This window comes from Myotis myotis, unplaced genomic scaffold (assembly GCF_014108235.1).
Source record: "Myotis myotis isolate mMyoMyo1 unplaced genomic scaffold, mMyoMyo1.p scaffold_m19_p_2, whole genome shotgun sequence".
Lineage (NCBI taxonomy): Eukaryota > Metazoa > Chordata > Mammalia > Chiroptera > Vespertilionidae > Myotis > Myotis myotis.
Genome location: NW_023416324.1, coordinates 140127370 through 140150958, shown reverse-complemented (window position 1 = coordinate 140150958; position 23589 = coordinate 140127370). Strand labels below are relative to the sequence as shown.

Sequence of the window (23589 nt, the reverse complement as noted above, 5' to 3'; positions counted from 1 at the left end):
CTGCCTTTCTAAATTTATATTCATGAGAGTATCAGCCCTGTGTTTCTCAGGTTTATTCATGAGCACATTCCATCATTTTATTTTAATCTTAACTGCTTTTATTAACACTACTACATTTTGGACTTTCAATGGGCTTTCTTTCCTCCTAGTTTTACTGAAAATGTCATTTTGGAGACTTCTTTTAGTTATGCATTTCACTCTTCTGTAGTTTCCAACAAGAAAACTAAAAAGATTGAGAACTAAGCCGAAGCCATGGTCATACCAGATAGAAGTCTGATAATTGTACTCCACATTGGCAATTTGTGATTATTATAGACATTTTGGAAAAAGAAAAATGTCAAAACAAAATTATCCACAATTTCACCATGCATTAGTAATCTCTGTGAACAATTTTATGTATTTCCTTACAATCATTTCTATCATTTATAACATAAATGAGGTTAATTGTATATATAATTAGATATCATTCTTTCACTCTTTATTTAATACATTTAAATTTTAAGAACTCTATATTTCAAGTATAGAAACATTGAGAAGACAGAAAGGGAAAAAGTAAAATATAACTAACCTTTTTTTTTCTTTCTATTTTATAAATAATTACATGATTGCAGTGCCTGGGTGAGCTCTCAATTTACTGGTTCTCCATAATTCATCTAGCCATTTCCTCATTGCTGAACACCCAGTTTGTTCCCATGTTTTCTATTTTAAATAGCACTGATAGACCAGGAAATTATCAATATTTTCGAATATGCTTCCCAATTTGGAAAAAAATAGATCCAAAGAACATGAAATCTTTTAAGGCTTTTAATAAATTTTCTCAAAAATACTGCCCAAATTAACACTTCCAGCAATACGATATGAGTATCAGTTTGACCATAACCTCTGAACATCATCTTCACCTTGATTAGCCAATAAACAGATTCTTTTGGTTTCTCATCATATTACTCCCATCATGTGTCAATAAGCAGCAGTGATCTGAGCCAATTGAATTTTATAAGGATGATTAGAAGCCATTGCTTGACTCTCAAGTCTGTTCTGCTATCAGATAAAAATGCTGAAAGGGAACTGAGATGATTGAATGTTTTTATGATCAATGTCCCCTTTCCCCAAATTTAGATTACATTCACTCTATCATTGTCTATTGGGGAATGAAGTTGAAGTTACTGACTCTAATAAAAAAGAAGTAGGAGTCTATTTTATACTTTCATATTAAATACTGATAGATGGAGAAAAGCATTTTGGGGTCTAAATTATCTAGAACATTACTTTAACTTTAGTCTCCTTTTGACTTGCGATGAGTCAGTCTAGCTGTGAATAAATAGTACCTTCCCACTGCCTTTCTCTTATTGACAATAGTAGCGTAGCCTTGCTTTTGCTAAGACAGTGAAATATTCCCATATATCCTAAACATGAATAAAACATCTTTGATGAACCTAACTTACTTGCAACTCTCATTCAACAATAGCCTTATCAGCATTTCTTGTTGAAAACTGGTCTCAACTTTTATACTTACAGCTTTATAAGGACTAAAAGTTCAAAATGTAAAACTTTATATTTAAAAACTATAAAAGTACCTGATAATTTTTATCAATGGCTTGTATTTTCCAATTTAATTATCTACAATTTAGTTTTTGCTATCAATGCAGGACTTAGACACCTACCTAAGGAAGAGGTCATACCGAATATCATCATTTGGGTTCCCTGATGGGGTTGTGTAGCAATAATCCATTAAGACATTCCATCTGCAGGAAGAGGCAAACATAATCTAAAATCACAACTCCTGTGGGAATGCAGACTGGTGCAGCCACTATGGAAGACAGTATGGAGTTTCCTCAAAAAACTAAAAATGGAACTCCCATTTGACCCTGTGATCCCACTTCTAGGAATATATCCCAAGAAACCAGAAACACCAATCAGAAAGGATATATGCACCTCTATGTTCATAGCAGCACAATTCACCATAGCTAAGATCTGGAAACAGCCTAAGTGCCCATCAGTAGATGAATGGATTAGAAAACTGTGGTACATCTACACGATGGAATACTATGCTGCTCTAAAAAGGAAGGAACTCTTACCATTTGCAACAGCATGGATGGAATTGGAGAGCATTATGCTAAGTGAAATAAGCCAGTCAATGAAGGAAAAATACCACATGATCTCACTCATTCATGGATAATAGAGACCATTATAAACTTTTGAACAATAATAGATACAGAGGCAGAGCTGCCTCAAATAGATTGTCAAACTGCAGCGAGAAGGCCGGGGAGGGTTGGGGGGCAGGAGGTAGGGGGGTAAGAGATCAACCAAAGGACTTGTATGCATGCATATAAGCATAACCAATGGACATAAGACACTGGGGGATAGGGGAGGCTAGGGGACTGTCTAGGGCGGGGGGGAAAAATGGACACATATGTAATACCCTTTGTAATACTTTAAGCAATAAAATAAAAAAATTAAAAAAAGAAAAAAATAATAAAATCACAACTCCTTTTGGGTATTAGTAACTAATCTAGGGCAAGTAAATATTGACAACTGTCTTACTCCATGAAACATAGTTTTTTATTAGTTATTTGCAGAAGATTCTTATTGATTAAGATATTCTCCTAAACTCAAAGGTGTTTTAAAATCTGTAATAAGTTGCCATCCTACATCAAATGGATGTGTGTACAAGGCAACTGAATGGTCAAAGCCTGAGGAAACAAAACCCAAAAGTGACTTGCATAGATGCTTCTAAATTCACTGTGAACAATGGTCATTTGTTTCTAGAAGTTACTGTCTCTAACAGATGACAAGAATATTATAATACCACATACAGCAAAGGAGTTTGGTGTGTAAATCACACACTTTACATTATGCCAGAATCAGTAGTGGTGGGAGTGGGAATATATATACTGTGTTAGGTAAAAGAAAGCCATGAGGCAAAGACACAGCCTTCCTCTACAAGGCCAGACTGTGCCTACATTTATACATTACTTCATTCCTACTTTGGTGTTATAAAAATTACTAGTCCATGGGAATTGAATGCCAATAAAAGAAGACAGACAGAGAGAGAAGCTAACATAGAACCAAATTTCTAGAGTATTATAATCTCTTCAGGATACAAAGTTTAAGTAATAATATATGAGAAACCCAAAATAAGCCATTTACATATTAAATTTTTATAGGACAGGACTGGATTTTTGGCTTTCGAATTCTCTTTCAATTTTGATCATTATAAATTTTCTAAGTATCAGATGGAAAAGGAATGATTTTTTTTTTTTTTTGGTGGTTTTTCTTTACAGAGATGTTTCTGAGGATTGTTTTTTTTTTTTTTGAAAATAGTTTACACATTCTTTTTTTTATATATATATTTTTATTGATTTTTTTACAGAGTGGAAGAGAGAGAGATAGAGAGTTAGAAATATCGATGAGAGAGAAACATCGATCAGCCGCCTCCTGCACATCCCCCACTGGGGATGTGCCCGCAACCCAGGTACATGCCCTTGACCGGAATCGAACCCGGGACCCTTCAGTCCGCAGGCCGACGCTCTATCCACTGAGCCAAACCGGTTTTGGCTCTGAGGATTGTTTTATACAAATTTGGTCCAGATTCTTGTGAGAGAGTGCTTTGGTTTTTTAATAAACATTTTTTATTAAATAGTGACATACAAATAGAAAGGCACACAAATCATAAGTTTTCACAAAATGATAGCATCTGATTAATCATCTTTCAGGAGAGAAAAAAACACAGAACATTCTGGCATCTCAGAAGATCTCCCATGCCCTCTTCCAGTCACTACCCCTCCTTCTTTATAGGAAGACTTGCTATTTTCCAATTAATGACATAAAAATTAGTGTTAACCCTTAATCTTTGTAATTTGTTATTTCTGTTTATTAGCATGATTAAACATTGTGGCAATGACAGTGTTTTTGAAATTAAAAAGGAATGAGAGCTAACTTCATGATTCATGAGGTTTTAGGCAACAAAAATGTTTTAACCAACAAGAGAGAAGAGTGTGAAAGTACCTGCCATCCAGATTAGTGGCTTGCACAGCTGCAAATACTTTCGTTTTTAAAGGCAATCCTATACTCGGGATAATTAACTGTTGACTGTAGGTTGAATCCTAATGATGAAAAAAAAATAAACAATACATTATTGCCTTTCCAACAATAGCATATTTACCATTTAAAACATTAATGTCATCAAAAAGGGGGCAAATCAATGTAAATCTAACAAACCAACTCCAAAAAGGACCTAGTTAATCTTCTAGTTCTTGTCAAAACTGTCCTAAACCATATCCAAGTAACACATTATTTTCTATGCATAAATCTCTTTTTCCCTATTTTACAATATCTGATGGTAAGTGAATTTAAATTATACTTAATTGTTAATAGTCAATGGTTAATATTTTGTTTCATATTCAATTGTCAATATTCAGTTTACTTAAACTAACATTCCATTTATTTAAAAAGTTTATTTAAATTACATCTGCTTTAGTTTAAGCCCTTTGCCATGTGAGCTGAATGTCTTTATACGCTGGAAAGTATTTACCCAAAATCACTATTCTGGCAATTTCAAATTACAAAATTTAATAGAAAACCAAAAAAAGAGATCAACATGTTCTCCAAGTTGTCAAAATGCATGCCATAGAGTTGTAAGCTGTCAAATCATTTAGTCTGGAGGTAAATTGTTTCCCCAAATTCAGTAACTCTGAAGATATTGCTATTTTGTAGCAAAAATAATACAGTAATAGTTTGTATGTTTAACTTTTTAAAAAGTTGCAATCATGTGGAATATTTCATTCCCAAATAAGCTTGATAAATGAGAGATTATATGCTGTACTTATTTCCTTTATTTCTGTGGTAAATGATAATAGCTCCTCTAGCCATTTTAGATAGGTAGTATTTTTATTTAATTATCTTTCTGGCTCCCTGTAAGGACAGAAAAATACCTTTCCTTTTCTTTGCTGTGGCCTTCCACAATTTATGAAAAACACCTGGTAATTAAACCCCAAGATTGTTAGCTCTTCTGTTTATACTGTGGTACAAGATAAGCTACTCTCAAGGCTACATTCTTGCATCCCCCTCCTCCCTGCTGTTTCCACAACTCAAGGATAATTCACACCAAGGAGTCTCTATCTCTAGTTAGTAGAAAATTTCCCTTCTCTCCTAACCTTTAAATAAGCCTCTTAAATTATTTATAACTTTTTCTCTAAGCTTGTTTTACAGGCTTGGGAGAAGTACTGAGATGACACCTCCCTAGAACATCTGCGGTACTATCTCCTAGAAAGCAAACAAATGGTAACTTTTCAAGATAACCCCTGGTATGTGCTTAACTTCAACAGAATACCCCTTCCTTCCTTGTTACTGAGTAATAGCCACTGCCTAAAAGAGTAGGCCAACCTCTCTTCCCTGTGCTGTATTGACTAGTAATGCTTGGCCCTTTCCTCTCCTGGAAAGTAAAATAAACTTTCTCTCTACATGTGTTCTTTCAGTTGTGAATTCTTTCACAACCCATGACAGTAGCCAAACCCTAAATCCTCCCTTTTCCAATTTTCAAGTAATTTTTCTCTAACTATGCAGCATTTTTCTCTTATACTTGCATCAATAATGTCCAGAAGAAACTTCTTTATAAATACTATACTGCAAAATCATTTGCAAATAATGTGGTTTAACCATGAATCATCATATTTTTCATCCTAAAATTGCTTCTAAAAGGTAGTTCTCTGACTATTTTGGATAGATGTCTTTACTCTTATCAGTACAATATTGTCTCTAAAATAAATTGCATTTATTTAAGATTTTTTCTTCAACTTTTAAAAACATTCATTATTTTAGATTTACTGTTTTTGTATCTGCTCAGAAGACACCTAATATTTAGGTATGATTTAAATTCACAGGTCAACCTCACTTTCTATTTTTGCAGAGGAGAAAATTATATATTTATATTGCACAGAAATAAGGCCACAGTTCAACTCAAAGTTCCATATATGAAAATAGCATAGTCCATATAGTCATTACTTTTTATAAATAAATTTTTCTAAGTAATATTTACTGAATCCCAGAACACATAGAAATAAACAATTGCACTGAATCCCAATTGGGTAAGCATAACTTTCCTCTCCAAAGGACTAACTGGAGAATAAGAGTAGTAAGTATATAATGCAACTTTTCATCATTCCTAAAGGTTAGAAATAAGTGCCTTCATGTGAATTAGGAAGATAGGGATCTTAATGGTTTTAAAATACTATTTAATTTGAAGTGCTACAGTAAAATCACATTTGGGTAGCTAAATGTTAGTGTTTCCAACAAGTAATAAATATGATTTGGGATTAATTAGTGAAAGTATACTAAAACATTTTTCTATTACAAATTACTAGCTTTGTGATGCATTATAACTTGGAAAAATATTGTTATGGTCCCATGTTTTGTTTTGTTTTGTTTTTAAGTAATTTAGGGCAGTGAAACTCTTGTGTAAAGGTGGACACATGTCATAGATATTTGTCAAAACCCACAGATTATAGAACATTAAGTAAATGTGAAAGTAAATGTAAACTATGGACTGCAGTTAATACTATATCAATATTGATTTATCAACTGTAACAAACATACTCAAAAATAATAGAAGTTGGCTGCAGACAGAGGAGTTCTGTGGGAATTCTCTGTACTTTCAGGTCAATTTTTCTATAAAACTAAAACTGCTCTTAAAATAAAGTCCGTTAATACAAATTTTAAAAAAAAGACAAGTTTTTTGGGAAATGGTTGAACTCTATTAAATAACTAGTTATTAAATAACTTCTAAAATTCAATTTAATTTTTAATTCAACAATTAGTAATATTTTTATTTCAAACTGATTAAAAATGAGAAGTATTCTGGCACTACGTATTTCACTGATAGTCTGATATCCAACAATTCTTTACCTTTTACCATGGAATTAAAATCTTAAGGTTATCATTAAATCATAGGCTTTTGTTTAGCATTAATATTCTAAAAACCCTTTTGAAAAATTATGCCTAGTTAGCAACGGTACTATTACATTATTTCTAATGCTAAAGGGAAGATTTTAACAGTTTTCCTCAAATTACCATGTCTAAATTTTGATTTTCTGCTTTTCCAATGAGAAAATAGTTTAATTTCACAGAATATTCTATATAATAAAAGGCTAATATGCAAATACACTGAATGGTGGAACAACTGAACACCAAACAACTGGTCGCTATGATGTGTGCTGACCGCCAGGGTGTTCGTGCAGAACATGGCAGTTGTTGGCCACAGCAGGATGGTGGAGCAGGTGAGCAGGGAGCACCAGACCAAGGCAGGGTGCCAGTTGCTGTTATTGGGGTGAGTCTCTGGTGGTTATGGAAAATTCTTTGCTCCTGCACACCGCGGTCCTGCCTGGGGCTCGCACCTGCAGCCCGAGCCAGCCCTCCTTACACCTGCTGCCAGTGCTGGAGCCACCGCTCACACCTGCTGCTGGCACCAGGCACCAGCCCCAATCGCTCAGCACCATGAGTGGGTGCAAGCAGTGGCTGCTGGCCCCAAATGCCCCTCAGGGCTTCTCCACCTCCCCCTGCTCCTGAGGGGCGATTGGGGCTGGCAGCCACTGCTCACACTCCCTGATGGCACCAGCCCTGCTCGCACCCACTGCTGGCACTGGCCCCAAACGCTCCGCGCTGTCAGCGGGTGCAAGGGGGCCAGCACCATCAGTGCATGGGAGCAGCAGCAGAGGGAGTGGGGCTGCAGCCAGAGAGGGGACCAGGGGCCACAGCAGGAAGGGCTGGGCAGGGGAGCGGAGGATGGGCCGAGACTTGCCCCTGCACCCACCGCAGCATCACAGCCTTGCAGCCCACAGTTACTATCAAGGTGCATGAATTTGTGCACTGGGCCCCTAGTATGAATATAAAATGCCATCTGGATATATTTTTCACTTTTTTTAAGATCAGAAATTATCATTCTTGTTTCACTCAATTATAGCAAATAATAGTGAATCCACACCAGTCATTTTGACTCAGGGAGCTTACACATACAAATCAACAAATAGAAACTTTTCAAATTAAAATATTGTTCACAATAATAATAAACATTTGGTCATATTGGGAATAGATATTGGCACATATTTGCTGAAATTATAGAACCAAGTAACTTGGCAGCTTCTTACATAAGAAAGTTTAGAAATGACAGAAAATCATACCAACAAAAGCAATCTTCATTCCAACAGATTTTAATTTGTTATTTAGAACTCTATGTTGTCAGACTACAAACTTATAAACATGATTTTTTAAAATGCCTTTGGAAAATGTCCTACTACAATATTTATAGCTCATTATATTCAAAGTATAAAGCAGTTGCGTGAATTATAACTCAGTGCCATGATGACATGAATAATAATATAAAAATCAGATTCATAATTTACAGAAATGTTGGTTGATAGATTGAAACATTGATATTTAAATCAGGCATTTAAAATGTATGAATAATTTTTTTAATCAACATGAAAATATCATTTAAAGGATTAATGTTAGAGCTAAAAATAGAAACTCATGTACTTTTCCTATTTTGCTGCCACTGTTGATATTTACATGATGAACATTTAGGTAATATTATGTAGTCAACCCAAATTATTTCAAATGTGACAAAATTGACATCAATCAAAATCCATGTTAAATATATTAACACATTCATAACCAAGCATGCCTTCAAGAGAAATGTCATTTGGATTTTTCCTATATTTTTAATACAAAATTATTATTCTTTAAATCTTGACCCTGACTGTGGCTACACACACACACACACACATAAATAAACATATACACTTTAAAGTAGAGAGACACTTAGAATAACTGTACAGAATCACATTTATGAAATAAATTTAAGTCATTTATCAACTTTTAGGAAATAATAAATTTTTATTACACCTTTATCACCAAGATATATGAAAATGGTAGGAAAGATGGATAAATGTACCAAAGGATAACAAAGTTAATGTTGCTTTCAGTAGATTTTTATATAAAATCCATTTGCATAAATGGTTCCTCAGAACAGTGGGAGAGAAAATAACATCCTTCACCCATCAACTTACGTTATAAAGGAGCAGGTTCAAAGTGCTGACAAATGTACCATTGTTCTCTCTCACAGAAATAGCAGCTGAGGACCTAAAATAGAGTTAGGGGGGGAAAAAAACATATTGATAGAATTTCAAACTAAAAGTTCTGGCTATACCTTAATGTTAGATTTAAGGCACTAAAATTCTTAAGTAGGCCTGATATATTTTTAAGTATGGCCTGATTGGAGTGGGCATATGGTTTAAATCACTAGAGATAGATAATAAAAGAGCAAGAACAGCCAAAACTGAAGACAAACTGTTCTTTATATATATATTTTTATTTATAAAAGCATCTTTTCCCCCATTTTGCATTACCTATATGAGGCTTTTTGCAGAATTTGAATCTGATGCACATATATTTTCATCAATTCTATTAGAAGTTTCATGAGATCAAGGATTTTGTTTTACTTTGTTCACTACTTGAACATGGCATGGTGCATATTGGTGTATAATAATATTTATTATACACCAATAATATTTGTTAAATAATTGAATGATGAATGTCCATGCACAGTGGAGCTCAGGTATATGTTTAGTGTGGAGATAGAGTGTGGTCAGAGTAAGACCTGCTTTTCTCTACACCTGTATCCATTAGACTCAAGGCCTTTCTTGTCTTGTTTTCCACATTAAAAACTTCTTTTTGACTAATATATTTAACATAATTGTGCCATTAAAATCAGCTATGAATGTTTTTTATCTGAAGCAAAATGTGTTCTTCACATTCCCTTGTAACTAAGATTAAACAACAAGTATACCTTTGTGATAGCAAACCCTGGAATTGGAAAGGGAAAGTTTCTTATAGATCATCCCATTTTGTCAAAGATACTTGTATTTTGTAACTAGAGGCCCGGTGCACGAATTCACAATCCGGGACCCCTCAGGGGATATCAGAGAGCTGGTTTTGGCCTGATCTCACAGGCCAGGCCAAGGAACACCACTGGTGCATGATCAGGGCTGGGGAGGGATGCAGGAGGTTGGCCAGCCAGGGAGGGACCACAGGAGGGCTCCAGGGCGTGTCCGGCTTGTCTCAGTCCTGATCAGCCAGACCCTAGCAGCACGCTAATCTACTGGTTGGAGCATCTGCCCCCTGGTGGTCAGTGCACATCATAGCAACTGGTCAACTGGTCAACTGTCTGCCTCCTGGTGGTAGTGCATATCATAGCAAGCAGTTGAGTGGCCTTAGCATATCATTAGCATATTATGATTTGATTGGTTGAACAGATGACTGGACGACCAGACACTCAGCATATTAGGCTTTTATCATATAGGATGTGGACATAACCCTGTCTTGGAATATGTGTTATTGGAAAAATGAATGTATACATAACTATAAACAAAGGCTATGAACTCAGTCTATGGCTGGAGCTCTTTGGCTCTGGGCAATGCCACCTTTCTTTGCCAATCATCAGCATCTGGGCAGGTGATGCCTCAGATTTTGAGACAGCAGAATACAATGAGCATATGGCAGAGACTGAAGCCACACAAACCCAACAAGGTAATTACTGAATGTTCTACACACTAGAAATATGACAGGTCCTTCTGGACTGTACAAGCACTCAGGGTTTTTAGGTTCTTGGGCTATTTTGAAGGGTGCAAGGAGAACCTGAGGCAGACACCTGATTAGTTTGAGGTTTAATTTGGAGGGAAATATATATAATCCTACATAATAAAGAGGTAATATGCAAATTAACCCTCATGCCCTCACAAGTTGGCTTCCTATGACCAGGCCAGCAGGGGGGTTGGTGATGGATGACCAAATGACTGAACAAGCAGGCTGCATGGGGCAACCAGGCCAGCAGGGGGCCATGAGGGGTGACCAGGCTGGTGGGGGGGGGGCAGTTGGGGGTGACCAGGCTGGTAGGGGGGGCAGTCAGAGGCGAGCAGACTGGTTAAGGGGCAGTTAGAGGCAACCAGGCTGGTGGGGGGAGGGTGCAATTGGTGGCAACCAGGACATCAGAGGGGGGGCAGTTGGGGGCAACCAGGCCAACAGGGGAGGCAGTAAGGGGTGACCAGGCTGGCAGGGGGGACAGTTAGGAGTGGCCAGGTTGTCAGGAAGAGGGCAGTTAGGGGCAACCAGGCCAGCAGGGGGGGGCAGTGAGGGGCGATCAGACCAGCAGGGGTGTCAGTTAAGGGTGACCAGGCAGGCAGGCAGGTGAAAGATTAGGAGCCAGTGGTCCAGGACTGCGAAAGGGATATCCGACTGCCAGTTTAGGCCTGATCCCCGAATTTCGTGCACCAGGCCTCTAGTAAGTATATAAACATATAATATATATTTTATCTCTTGAGCTTTTGATATGGACCATAACAATTTAGATAGATTATAGATAGATAAGACCTAATAGGGCTTAATAGGGTTTCCATTACATTAGTTTGGCTACTCTCAACAAACAATGTTGTGCTAATGATTGTGCTAATAATTCATCTAAATAAATCCTTATAAATCTTTATAATTCCTTTAAGGATAAAAAAGGACTCGAACATAAAGGCAATATGAGACACCAAGAATAAAATGGAACTTACGAAGCAAGCTGTGTATTATTAACCAGATATTCCAATGGATAACTACAACTAAATTTGTAAAGAAGCCCAGGTAGATAGCTGATGATTGTTGGTGGATCTGGAGTATCAATGTAACCTGAAATATTTCCTATTTGTACTGAAGTTGTGTTTCCATAAGCACTGACTCCAGGAACGGTGGATACCTGTTGGGATGGTAAATAGCTATATATAAATCACAGCATTTCATATGCAAAATAAAACATTAGACCAGATCATTATTAGGGTCTCTTTCAACTATAACATATCATGATTTGAAATTAAACAAACATAATGCTATCTTGAAGTGATTATATGTGTCTGAACTAAATGAAACTTTGTATTTACCACCAAAGACAGTTCATAAATAAAGAAGAAATTATATGTTCATAGTGCTATAACAAGTAATTGGAAATGTTGAAAATGTTCATGACAATTCCAAATTCTGTGGCATGGTTTAAAAGATCCCTATTAATCTGATCTTGTTTTCCACTTTAGCTTCATGTCTCCTGGCTCCCACTCTTGGTTAATAGTAATGCCCCAGCCCCATAGGCCCTTATTGCTCAGGGCTTTGTGTGGACTCTTCTGCCTCCTCTTTCCCTACTTCACCATGACACATCCTAATCCTGCCCTGCATCTCATCTTCCCTAGGAAACTTCTGACACCCCCACCCCCACCACAGCACATGCAATGCCTGTCTCCATCATAGCAGTGGTCACAGTGCATGAGCAGCCTCCTGACTTGGCAGGAGGCTATAGTCATACGCCCTTGTTCACCTTCACATCTTCAGCATAGCACAGTGAGGCTGGCATCTTGGGGCCCCCAAGATAAATTCTAAAGAAATAATGTAAGGTCACAAATGTTCTGAGTGTCAATCTTCTCAGCCAGTCTTCCTCTGTGGTACATACAGATTCTATCTCCTTCCAGGGCAATAGTTCATACATGGGTTTCAGGGGGATCATGAACTCCCAAAAGTATAGGCCATGTGTGTATTTTCCTGGGACTGATGAGCTTTCACTGTATTTTCCAATCCCACTAAAATTTAAGAACTGCCATACCATATTAAGAATAATCTTAATAAGGTAATGTTCTTGACCTTCCTAATGCCTTAGAGGAATGCAGCCTCTTTCACTATGTCAAATACCTATATGACACTCAATAAGTATTTTTAGCAGATATTATGGAGACCAGTAGTACTTAATTTTGGGCAACAGAATAAACTTTAGGTATACATGAACCTAGGAGCACATGGGCAAAGCTAATGTGCTAATAATTCATGAACAGAGCCAGAATCATTATGAACACTTTGATTCAAATTCAAGTAATTACTAGTCTAGTTAATTTTTCCCATAAAGGACTATCCTTGGAATAGACTCCCACGCTGGTAACATCAAAGACAAAAACAGAAAATAAGCAAATTTTCCTCTCTTCTCACCACTTATCTGACCCCTCGCTAAACATACCAGTTCCATCTGTGAAACACACACACACATGTTTTGCCTGGAATTCCAACTGAATTGTTTTGTAGGCAGCAGGGCGAGACCAATCCAGAGAAGAAAGCTTAATGAAGGAAGGCCTTGGGGTGTGGTAGGGGATAGAGACATGGCTGCTGCTCTCCACATGGGCTTGCTCTCGCCACCAGGAAACAGACATGTAATAATCAACCTGCACTACTGCCCCTTAGGCCACTTCATAACCTCTCTGCACACAACTCAGAGAGATGAATAAATGTTTTTAATAAAGAGTCAACAATACTCAAGCTGCAGGCTTAGGATGGTCATGGGCACAATATTCTAACTGACCCCAGGGAAAAGATAAAGGACTCTCTTTTTCCTGTCGCCCTCTCTCACCAAGTCTTAGAAACTACCCTCAGAATACACAAGCCTCCCCCGTAATCCCAAACAATAATTTATGAAGAGGAAAAGCCAATTTCTCTTTCTTCACTAGGCTAAGTGACCTTGCTCATCATAGTTCATTTTTGTCTTTGCTAGGATTTATCGATAATATTTTATTTAAATAAGCAAAATGAAAAAAAAAAAAACAGTACAAAATGAATCTCAGTGTAACTCTCCCCAGATCATAACATTTTTACTTCAATTAATTTTAATTCCAGGAGAATCAATGGTTTATTCAATTCTATTTTTGGTGTTCAATGCATGAATAAGTAAAGGGATAGCATAGACTCATACTAGTAGTTCTTATTCTCGGTGGAGATATTTGAAGTGATGTTTTGATATTCTCAATGACTAGAAAGAGTGCAACTGGGATTTCATGGGTAAGATTGGGAATGATAGGCATTATGAAATTCAAAGGACAGTCCCACACAATGAAGAATTTCACACTGGATATGCTGACAGCCCTCTTTTACAAAACATTGGTGTGAATTATTCATTGTCAAACAAAAAAACTTAGACAATTCTAAAAATTCCCTTCTATCCTTCATCTTTCTTTCTGAATGAGGTCACTAAGAAGCAATAGGCCAAGGGATTCATTGCCAAATTCACTGGAACAAATAATTTCTGAATGATAAGAAGCTTCCATAAAAAGCATGAGGAATGTAGCTAATGACAAACTGGAGAGAAATATTCATCAATGTCACTCACACAAAATAATGTTGCTAAGAGTAGCACAGCCCATCTCCGGCCCACAACTGCCCGGCTACAATAAAGAAAACCATTTTTGAAAAATAAAATTGTATGTTTGGGATCAGATGCCTCAAGCAGGCAAGGGAAAGTGATTTGTTCAGTTTTATTGGAATTTTCTCTTGAAAGATAGATTGAACTTCTGGTTATTTCATGGAATGGGATTTTTTTTTTCAGTTATGACCTCAAACCTAGAACACTATTTTACACGAATCTTACCACTAAGTTATTGCCACAGCCCTCCAAGGTGCTGAGATTGATGATGAAAATAACCACAGCAGGAAAGGTGTTGTTATTGATGAACCCCCTGCAGTGGGAATCCCCATGCCTTCCGTTCAGGGCAAGATCTGTTTCAGAATAACCGGAGAAAAGTACTGTGCAAAAATTAATCTTCATTGTAATGGCCTGCACCCCACAGTAGACACTGATGTCTCTTTCAGCTGAAATAAAAATACATAAAAAAACAAATATAAGTCATAAAAGCACAGTAGAGGATACAAGAATGACTTTAACATTCCCTGATGTATTTATTTGCCCTCTCAATCTGTTTAACTCATTCCTGTATTTGAATACACCATAATCCAATGGGAAAGGTATAGAAGAAAAGCAGCCAGGAAAAACAATCTTTGATTTAGTTATTCAGGGAGCGATGTGTAAGTATAGAGATTAGTTCATCTCTGCTTCCCTCATAGAAGATGTGCATTAAATGTTGGTTGAGTGATATCAAATGATTAGAGAATTTAGTAGAAAAAAAATCAGGTTACTGAGGAAATCCAGAACTAAAGTAACTGAATTATTCAGATCTCCTGTCTAGAATAGTGAGGCTCACCACATGATGCATGTTCCCATCATAAGGAAGAAACAGTTAAAATCCATCCTAAACCAAAATTGTTGAGCACTTTGATATGTTGTAACCTATGTTATCCAGGATGTAGAAACAAAAGCCATCCATTAGAATTCCATTTTGTTTTACCTATATTAAATCCCAATAGCGAAATAAAATGAAAAAATAGTGTTCTGATATAGCAAAGAAATGCATAGCCTAGTCAAAGAAAATTTGCCAATCACTATGCCTCAATAAAAGAAACTAGGTATGGAAATGTTAAACACAATTTGCAGTTTTCCATGACTGTGGGTTAGCAGTGATGAGATCCATTCTAGTTTTGTAGAGGTACACACACACACACACACACACACACACACACACACACACACACATGCTTTTCATATCTCTAGTTATTTTTCTACTTGTAATGAAGAAAATATATGTAGAAAATGAAGAGGTTTCCTGCAAGGTAATTTGCCAGAAGCAAAGGCATTTACTTTTATTGGTTTTGGTAACTGTTAAAAGTTGAATTGTGCCCTCCATCCAGAAAAAAAAAGGGGTACAAGGATGCCCTAAGCCCTAGTACCTCAGATTGTGACCTTGTTTTGAAAGGGGGTTATTCAGATATAAGTAGTTTAGCTAAGGTATTACTGGAGTAGGGGGATCTCTAATCCAATATGATTGGTGTCCTAAGGAATGCCATGTGAAGAGATAGAAATACAGAGGGAACATCATGTGAAGACAGAGAATTGGCTTCCATAAGCCAATGTGCCAAAGATTGCCAACAAACCACCACCAAAAGCTAGGAAGAGGAAAGGAAGGATTATATTCAGAATCTCAGAGGAAGCAAAGCTCTGCTAACACCTTGATTTTGGACTTCTGGCTTCCAGAATTGTGAGACAATACACTTCCAATGTTTTAATGACCCCACTTGTGGCATTTCATTATGGCAGCTCTAGGAAATTAATGCAGTAACCTTGCCACTTTTTAACACTCTATTTTACACTTTGATAAAGAATCCAAAGCATGCATCAAGTTTTCAGACTGTGAACACAAACAAAATCAGAATAGGCTCTGGAGAAATGCAATTGATTGCTCAAAAAAAGAAAACAAGTAAGTTAAAAATATTTTTGTTAAATGATAGGATGTTCACCTAAGAAAAGATAAATGTTATTCAGGGATTTTTTGGCATAGAATTAATTTCCTTAAATACTTCAATTCTAATATAAGGGTAAAGGTGTTCAATGGCATATTTCTTTGCTGGCAATGTGAATCGTATTTTGAGCATCTGAATAAGTCAATATGGAAACTCCTAGGTTTGATAATAATTTTAAACTCTTTACAAAACAAAGAAAATCTTATTTTCATGTCCAAAAGGCAATATTCAGCTAGTTATTATGGAAAATTCCAAGCAATATTCCCCTTGTAGGTAGAAAAGGAAAATGAATTCATTATGAAGTACACTTTATTAACATAGAAAAAATAATTACAACTCTCAGTTGAGACAGCATCTTTATTAGCCTTCAGCAACATTAACTGTTTAAATGCCAACATGGCTTTTAAATAATGCTCTTTACTAAAGAATAGAGTTGATTATAACAAAGGTTTAGTGAATGCCTACTAACTTCAAAATGTATCTTCAATCTATTGATTTTCCTCCATCCTCAGGATATTCCTTGGCCCTTGCTACCATTACCTTACCCCCTGGAATATTACATCAACTCACTATCTGGTCCCTTTATTTCCACTCTTAACTCCTCTCATTAACACAGCCATTAATACATGAATCCAATCATCTCACCTCTGCTCAGGTCTTCCATAGCTTACTCACTTAGGTCAAAGGTTCACATCTTGAACCTGGTTCTCAAGCCTCTCCGTGATCTTATGTTCTGCCACCCACCTGCCTCTGCATTCCCCTCTCTTTACTATTCCCCTTGTTCCCTACACTTGTTTCACTGAACTTCTCTCAATTATTTAAAAGCATTACTAAGAGTGATAGAAGCCAGAATAGTGGTTACCTCCTGGAGTGGAGCTGCCTAGAATAGAAGACACAAGAAAAAATTTAAGGGGTGATGCAAATGTTCTCTATTTTAACCTGGGTAGTGATTGCATGAGCATATGTTCATGTTAAAATTTCAAGATGTGCCTTGAGAACTGTATGGTATTGTATGTGAAGTATTCCTTGATTACCTACATCAAGCCTTTTTAAAGCCCTAATACAGGTTTCATACACAAGGTCTTCTGTATGTGTTCTCTCCTCTGCTTGGGATTCTCCTCCTAACCCCAGCCTTTGTCTGAGAAACTCCTATTCTTTCTTCAGGTCTCAGATTTCATTGTCTTTTTCCCAAAGACATCCATGATTTCCAATCTAATTTATTCCACTCTGTTGTAAGCTGTTATATTGCCTTAGAATCATATATGCATCGTATGTTTGTCTTTTCATTAAACTGAAAGTCCTGGAAAGCAGGAAACTATGATATTCATTAATGTACTCCAATGAGTGTTCAATGAATTAATTAATCAATTACACACAGTGCTGGAGCCACAGACCGCACTAAGGACTTACAAAGCAGTGGCCCTTGTTGTCAAGTGGATCACAGTCCATAAGGGGAGCATCCAAAGGATTGGGCAGAGAGGTGGTGGCGGGGGGGGGGGGGGGAGTAGAAAGTGAGCCTCACCCAGACCCACTGGTTAGAAGCCGCCTCCTAGAGAAGATGGCATTGAGCTGAATGTTGACATATCAATAGGAGTTAGCTGCACAGAGTGAAAAATGTATAACATGGAGGGGACAGTGTAAATAATGACACAAGTGTTTAACATGCTCTGGTTGGGAGCTGGAGAGTTCAGTTTTCATTAGGATTTAAAATGCAAAGGAAGAAATGGCAGGGAATGAGAGCAAGTGGCCAGCCTGCAGGCTAGATCACCAGAAACATTTATGTAGAAAACGGACTCTGTAAAATAACACAATGTCTACCTGAATGTCCCATCAAATTCTCATCTACTGGAGGGTTCACTAAAAACCCTTTATGCCCAGGGAAATAGAGAGCAAGCATCATTGAATTATTTGGCATGTCATAAATGTATCTAAGTGAATACATATCATTAAATGTTACAAAAGAGAAATACCATTCTTCTTAGCTTAAACCAACTGAAGACTTGAGCTTTATCACCTTTGCTTCAGAGGAATTCATTGATGTTTACAATAGCTTTACAAATGGCGGTGATTACTTTGTCCAGATGTAGAGCTCCCTTCTCTTTTCTGCTTTGTCACTGAAGAGGTGTAGCCCCTGCAATGGAACTGAATTTGCTACATACAGGCTGATCCCACATGGAGATATGACAACAAACTGAAGGCTTTTTGCAGTGTAAGAAAAGAGATCTGTTCAAATCCATCCTAACCCAGTTTTCTAAAGACTTTTCGCTGCCTCTCCCAAGGAACACATTTTTTTTTTTTCTGATTGTAGATACTAAAGACATCCATTCGGCACAATTTGTCCATTTGTGAGGCTCTGGGTAGGGGGGAGTTACTTCAAGTCTCCAATGGGCAATTTCTGACAAAGGCAGATAATTGTTTTTGAGATACTGAATAACAGTCTCTCTCAATAATTACATTTTTAAGCCTTCTTATTGTTTAATCCCTGGCCTGAATTGTGACATCCCTTGGGACAGTACTTGAATATTAAACAACCCAATATTAAACAACAACAACAACAAAATCAATGAATAAATGCCTTTAGATGTTGGATTTTTAGTGTTTTGTGTTTAAAGATACCAAATATGTCTTCGATGGCAGTCCTGCTTACAGAATTTATATGCCATTATGTTGCCAAAATGGCATTTTTTCCCTTGATATTTATCCAAGCCAACCTTTTCATAGAAATTTTAAAAATACAGTATTTAATTGAATTCAGGTTAAAGAAATGTTCTGCACTCCTCTCACCTATGAATCAGGCAATGTATTTGTCTCAGATTATCTAAAATTATTACATTTTAAATATACTGTCACACTGTCAACCATCTACCTATTATGTATAAAAAGGTGTTCTGATTAGGGGTTCATAGAATATGGTTGCCATGTAAATGGGAGTTAAGAGGGTATGGATCCAATTTTTGGAGGAAAAAGAGGGGACATCTATAATACTCTCAACAATAAAGATTTTTAAAAATATCACTCTACTTCTTTATCCACAATAAAGTTCCATTCCTAGATCACCTAATTATACTTTTCCTTTTAGACATAATTACTGACAATATATTTGCAGCATATCATTCACATATCTAATAAGTATATCTGACTTTGTTTTTTTTTTCTCAACAATTGCATATTCAACTGGCTTAAAACTAATAGCATCTGAATGAGGCTAAGTATTCCTAGCTGGTGATAGATTGAATGACTTTCAACTCATGTCAATACTTTTAAGTTTGAGAACATTTTCTTTCACTAGTGTCAGAATATTTATTTTAACATTTTTTATTATTACCTGGAATAATAAGAGTGCAGATCATTGTAATTATTCAAATAATTTACACACACATATTCTGCAATACAAACAAACATGGTAACACCCCCAAATTTGGCCATCGGCTTATAGTTAGCACTGCAGTGCAGTGACTCAAAATGTTCCTTCACCAATTATATAAAAATGTAAAAATCTGTATAAAAATCAATCTTGGGGGTCAATGCATAATATTAAAAAAAGGATGGGCTGCACAGGAAGAGGAGTTGAAAACACAAAATCAGTGCCACCCCTTTAATTAAGTTCTACTTATTTCAAGATCTAAACTACATGCTACTTCATGCCAACAACAAATTCAAGCAAAGTATGTACTTTTTACATATTATGTATCAGTCTCTGTGCTGGACTCTGAAGATAAAGACATTAACAAGGTTCCTTTACTGCACAGAGCTTATGGTTGAGTAAAGGAGATAGAAGAAAGCCAGACGATTATAATGCAGCCTGATAATAATACAATAGAGGTCTGTATACCATGTTATATACAACCATGTTTGGTAGAACAGAGGCATTTGGAAAGAATTGTTGGGGAAAAAATAAAATAGTTCTAACTGGCTAAATTTTATAAAAAGTTGAATAAATGATGGCATTAAGAAAAAGGGATGTCAAAATGATACTCAGGTTTCTAGCTTTCATGACTGAGTGGATTATTTCCTGAAGTAAGGAAAACAAGAAGGAAAAAGATAAGCTCAGTTTTTGAGATGTTGGGGTACATATGGGACATTCAAGCAGAAATATACCACAGGTAGTAGGAAATATGAGTCTAATATTTGGATAATAGAACAGAGTAAAAAATATAAAATTAAGAATCACCAAATACTCAAGATGTCAATAATAAGCAATAACAATCAATGAACTGCCCAAGAGAGCACTTAGATAAGAAGAGAAATAGACTGAGAACAAAAAAATTGTATCTACACTGTCCTTTAATGCGACTTTCCCTCATTTCCCTGATGGAACATAATGATTCTCCATATCACTTTAGCTGTGAGTCTACTATATTGCTTATATTATATCTAGGAATGAATATTTACTTTCTCGCTAAGTTATGAACTCATTGAAAGCTCCGAGTTTCCCCAGAGTGCCTAAGAAATACCCAGCAAATGTTTATTAAAATATACTTGATTCAATTCTTTCACAAAGAGCATGCATGCTTTCTGACTTTTTAATATTAAGTCCTAAGATCCACAGACAAAAAATGTGCACAATTAATAGGGATTTGTCTAGACTATCCATCTATAACTCGTATTTCCTATCTCTATGCTGCCAACTGCCTGAGATGATTCCTGTTTTCAGGGTTTTAGATGAAAATTCAAATCCTTAATGTCAGGTACATTCTGGACTTCTAATTAAGAAAATTCAACCCATTAAATAATATGAATATAATGGATTTTAATTATTTGTTTAATTACTTAACCTTTTTTAAATGCATTAATCTTAGAGACTAATTATCTTCCCTCATTATTAATGAGTTTTTTTTAATCATTTCCCCTTAATAGTGATAGTTTTGTTAATCCATATTGTCATTAGTAGCAAGCAAGTGCATGACAGCCTCTGAGACTGACATGAGTACCGTGGCTATATTGTAACACAGAGCTAACAAATCATTATGAGTACCATGCCTAACTGGCACTTTTTTATATGTTACTGTGCATATGTATTACTAGAGTCTTATTAAAATGCAGATTCTGGCCCTAACCGGTTTGGCTCAATGGATAGAGCGTCGGCCTGCAGATTGAAAGGTCCCAGGTTCGATTCCGGTCAAGGGCATGTACCTTGCTTGCGGGCACATCCCCAGTAGGAGGTGTGTAGGAGGCAGCTGATAGATGTTTATCTCTCATCAATGTTTCTAACTCTCTATCCCTCTCCCTTCCTCTCTGTAAAAAAATCAATAAAATATACTTTAAAAAAATAAAATAAAATGCAGATTCTGATTCAGTAGATCTGTGTGGGGCCTGATTGGTGCATTCTTCACAGGCTCCCAGGTAAGGCCAAAGTACCGTCTATTATTTAACCAGTTAAGTTCCTTAATCACAACTATATATTTTGACTAAGCAGAAGCTAACCCTTAGGTAGATTCTGTCTAGTGAGATTAAATACTCCCACCAAATACCTATTATCTATTATAAAACTGCATGACTCACATGCTTATAAGGGAGAAATTTATATGTATAAGGGACAGGAGAGAGACAAGAGAGAATGAGTCTTGAAGCAGATGGATGTGTTTCACCTGAATTTCTTCCTTGTCTGAGGAACTAGCTGATTTGAACCTCAGTGAATAAAGATTCATGAAAAATGTTGTGAGACTTAGCCCAAATAAGTCCATTCTAGTGCTCAAGTGGCAATGTATGAAACAAAATTGGGAATAGGATTTGTCTTCTCCTACCCCTACCTCTATTCCATTCAACAAACCATAGCAGTTTAATAATGGAAGGAAGGAGATAGTCCATTTCAAAGGGCAGCCATGCCCAGGGAACTCTCTGAAACTATGGTCAGAGACATGGGGGAAGGGTAGGTGAGTCTATTGTGAGGCTCTGTGCAGTTCAGATGCAGGTATCCGCATACATATGATTGCACCTGTATCCATAGTTCATAGTAGCATTGGTTTAAAATTGACAGTATGAACCAAAATCTCCCCAATCTAATAGGAGGAGCCTTTTGTATGCTGGAGCGAATCACTTTGTATTGCCATAGAAACCTCACCTGGAAACGATTTACTTCCTGGTAGACATCCCAAAACTAATGTATACAATTTAAGCAGATTAAAGAGTAATTTATATACCATTTCTGTTTCTATTGCTGTAAGAGGAGAGCAGCAATATTTGGCATTGCATAAACAAAACTGCTTAGAGAACAGATACTATGTATGCTGCTTTAACTCATTTTTTTTAAAGTTACTATTCCTCTTAAGTTTTTATACAATATTGAGGTTTTGTTGCTAAAAGAGCAAGACATCCTGAAGGGGTATTGATATTTCATCTACATGAAATGCCAGCAGCTGATGAAGAATTTAAAGTGGATTAGAAATTCAGGTTTCCTCTCTATATTGAACAGGTTTCTTGCCATCTCAGTTTTTCACATCTGTTTCCTGTTAGCAAATGCAAGCTGTTGTTTTCAGTGCTGTAGGAACACTGAGGCAAACTGTGCACATGTATACCCACACTGGCTTCCCCAAACTGGAGGAGTTTGGTCATCTTTTTCAGGAAGAAAAAAAAATGGGTTTTGCTTCTACAAGCAGAGTAAGTGAAAAATTCATCCATTGAAGAACTTTGTTATTAAAGTAAAGAAGGGTAGGGACCGAATTATTCAATCACTGAACTTGCTGACTAATTGCTCCTCTCTCCACTGCACTTTATCACTGTAGATTAATCAGGATGTGATCAGCAATCGCTGCCTGGATCAGATCTTCTGCCCCATCGGGTGCAGTAATTGCACTCACAGGTGCACAGTGGAAGCAGGCAACCTCTTCACAACCTAAGAGACCAAACACCACTACGGAGGAAGAAGGCAGGAGGACTGCTCTTTCTTATCTACACAGAGGTCCAGAACATATTCCCTAGGGTAATTATTCCAGTATTTGCTCCTACTTTGTTTTTGGGTACAGAACATTGCAAAGGTTAAGCAAAGCCTAACACAAAACCGGACAGTTCATTTTGCTTGACCCACCCATGAATTATATTGATTAAATAGGTGATTCTCTCTTTTATTTCCTGTGGAACACTAGTGTTCATTTAAATGTTTGTTTCCTTGTGATGAAAGCTTTTATATTTCACTTAGCTATCATTACTATGTTGTACATTACATCCTGAGTACTTATTTATTATGTAACTGGGAGTTTGTACTTTTTAATCACCCTTCATCCAATTCTCTCACCCTCCACTCCCACCACAAATCTAGTGTCTTTTTATGTGTTTTTTAAAGATTCCACACATAAGTGAGATCATATAGTATTTGTCTGTTTGTTTTTCTCTGTCTGACTTATTTCACTT

At 36.6% G+C, this 23589-nt stretch overlaps 1 protein-coding gene across 1 annotated transcript in view; it reads right to left on the bottom strand.

Moving 5' to 3' along the window:
* Positions 1-23589, bottom strand: part of ZPLD1 (zona pellucida like domain containing 1) — a 45836-nt gene that overhangs the window by 11490 nt on the left and 10757 nt on the right. Inside the window, exons 3-7 of the mRNA XM_036347576.1 lie at positions 14480-14700; positions 11604-11785; positions 9060-9132; positions 4006-4103; positions 1662-1742 (exon numbers count right to left, since the gene is read on the bottom strand). Of these exons, the coding sequence (XP_036203469.1) occupies positions 1662-1742; positions 4006-4103; positions 9060-9132; positions 11604-11785; positions 14480-14700 (655 nt within the window). The remainder of the gene's footprint in view (positions 1-1661; positions 1743-4005; positions 4104-9059; positions 9133-11603; positions 11786-14479; positions 14701-23589) is intronic.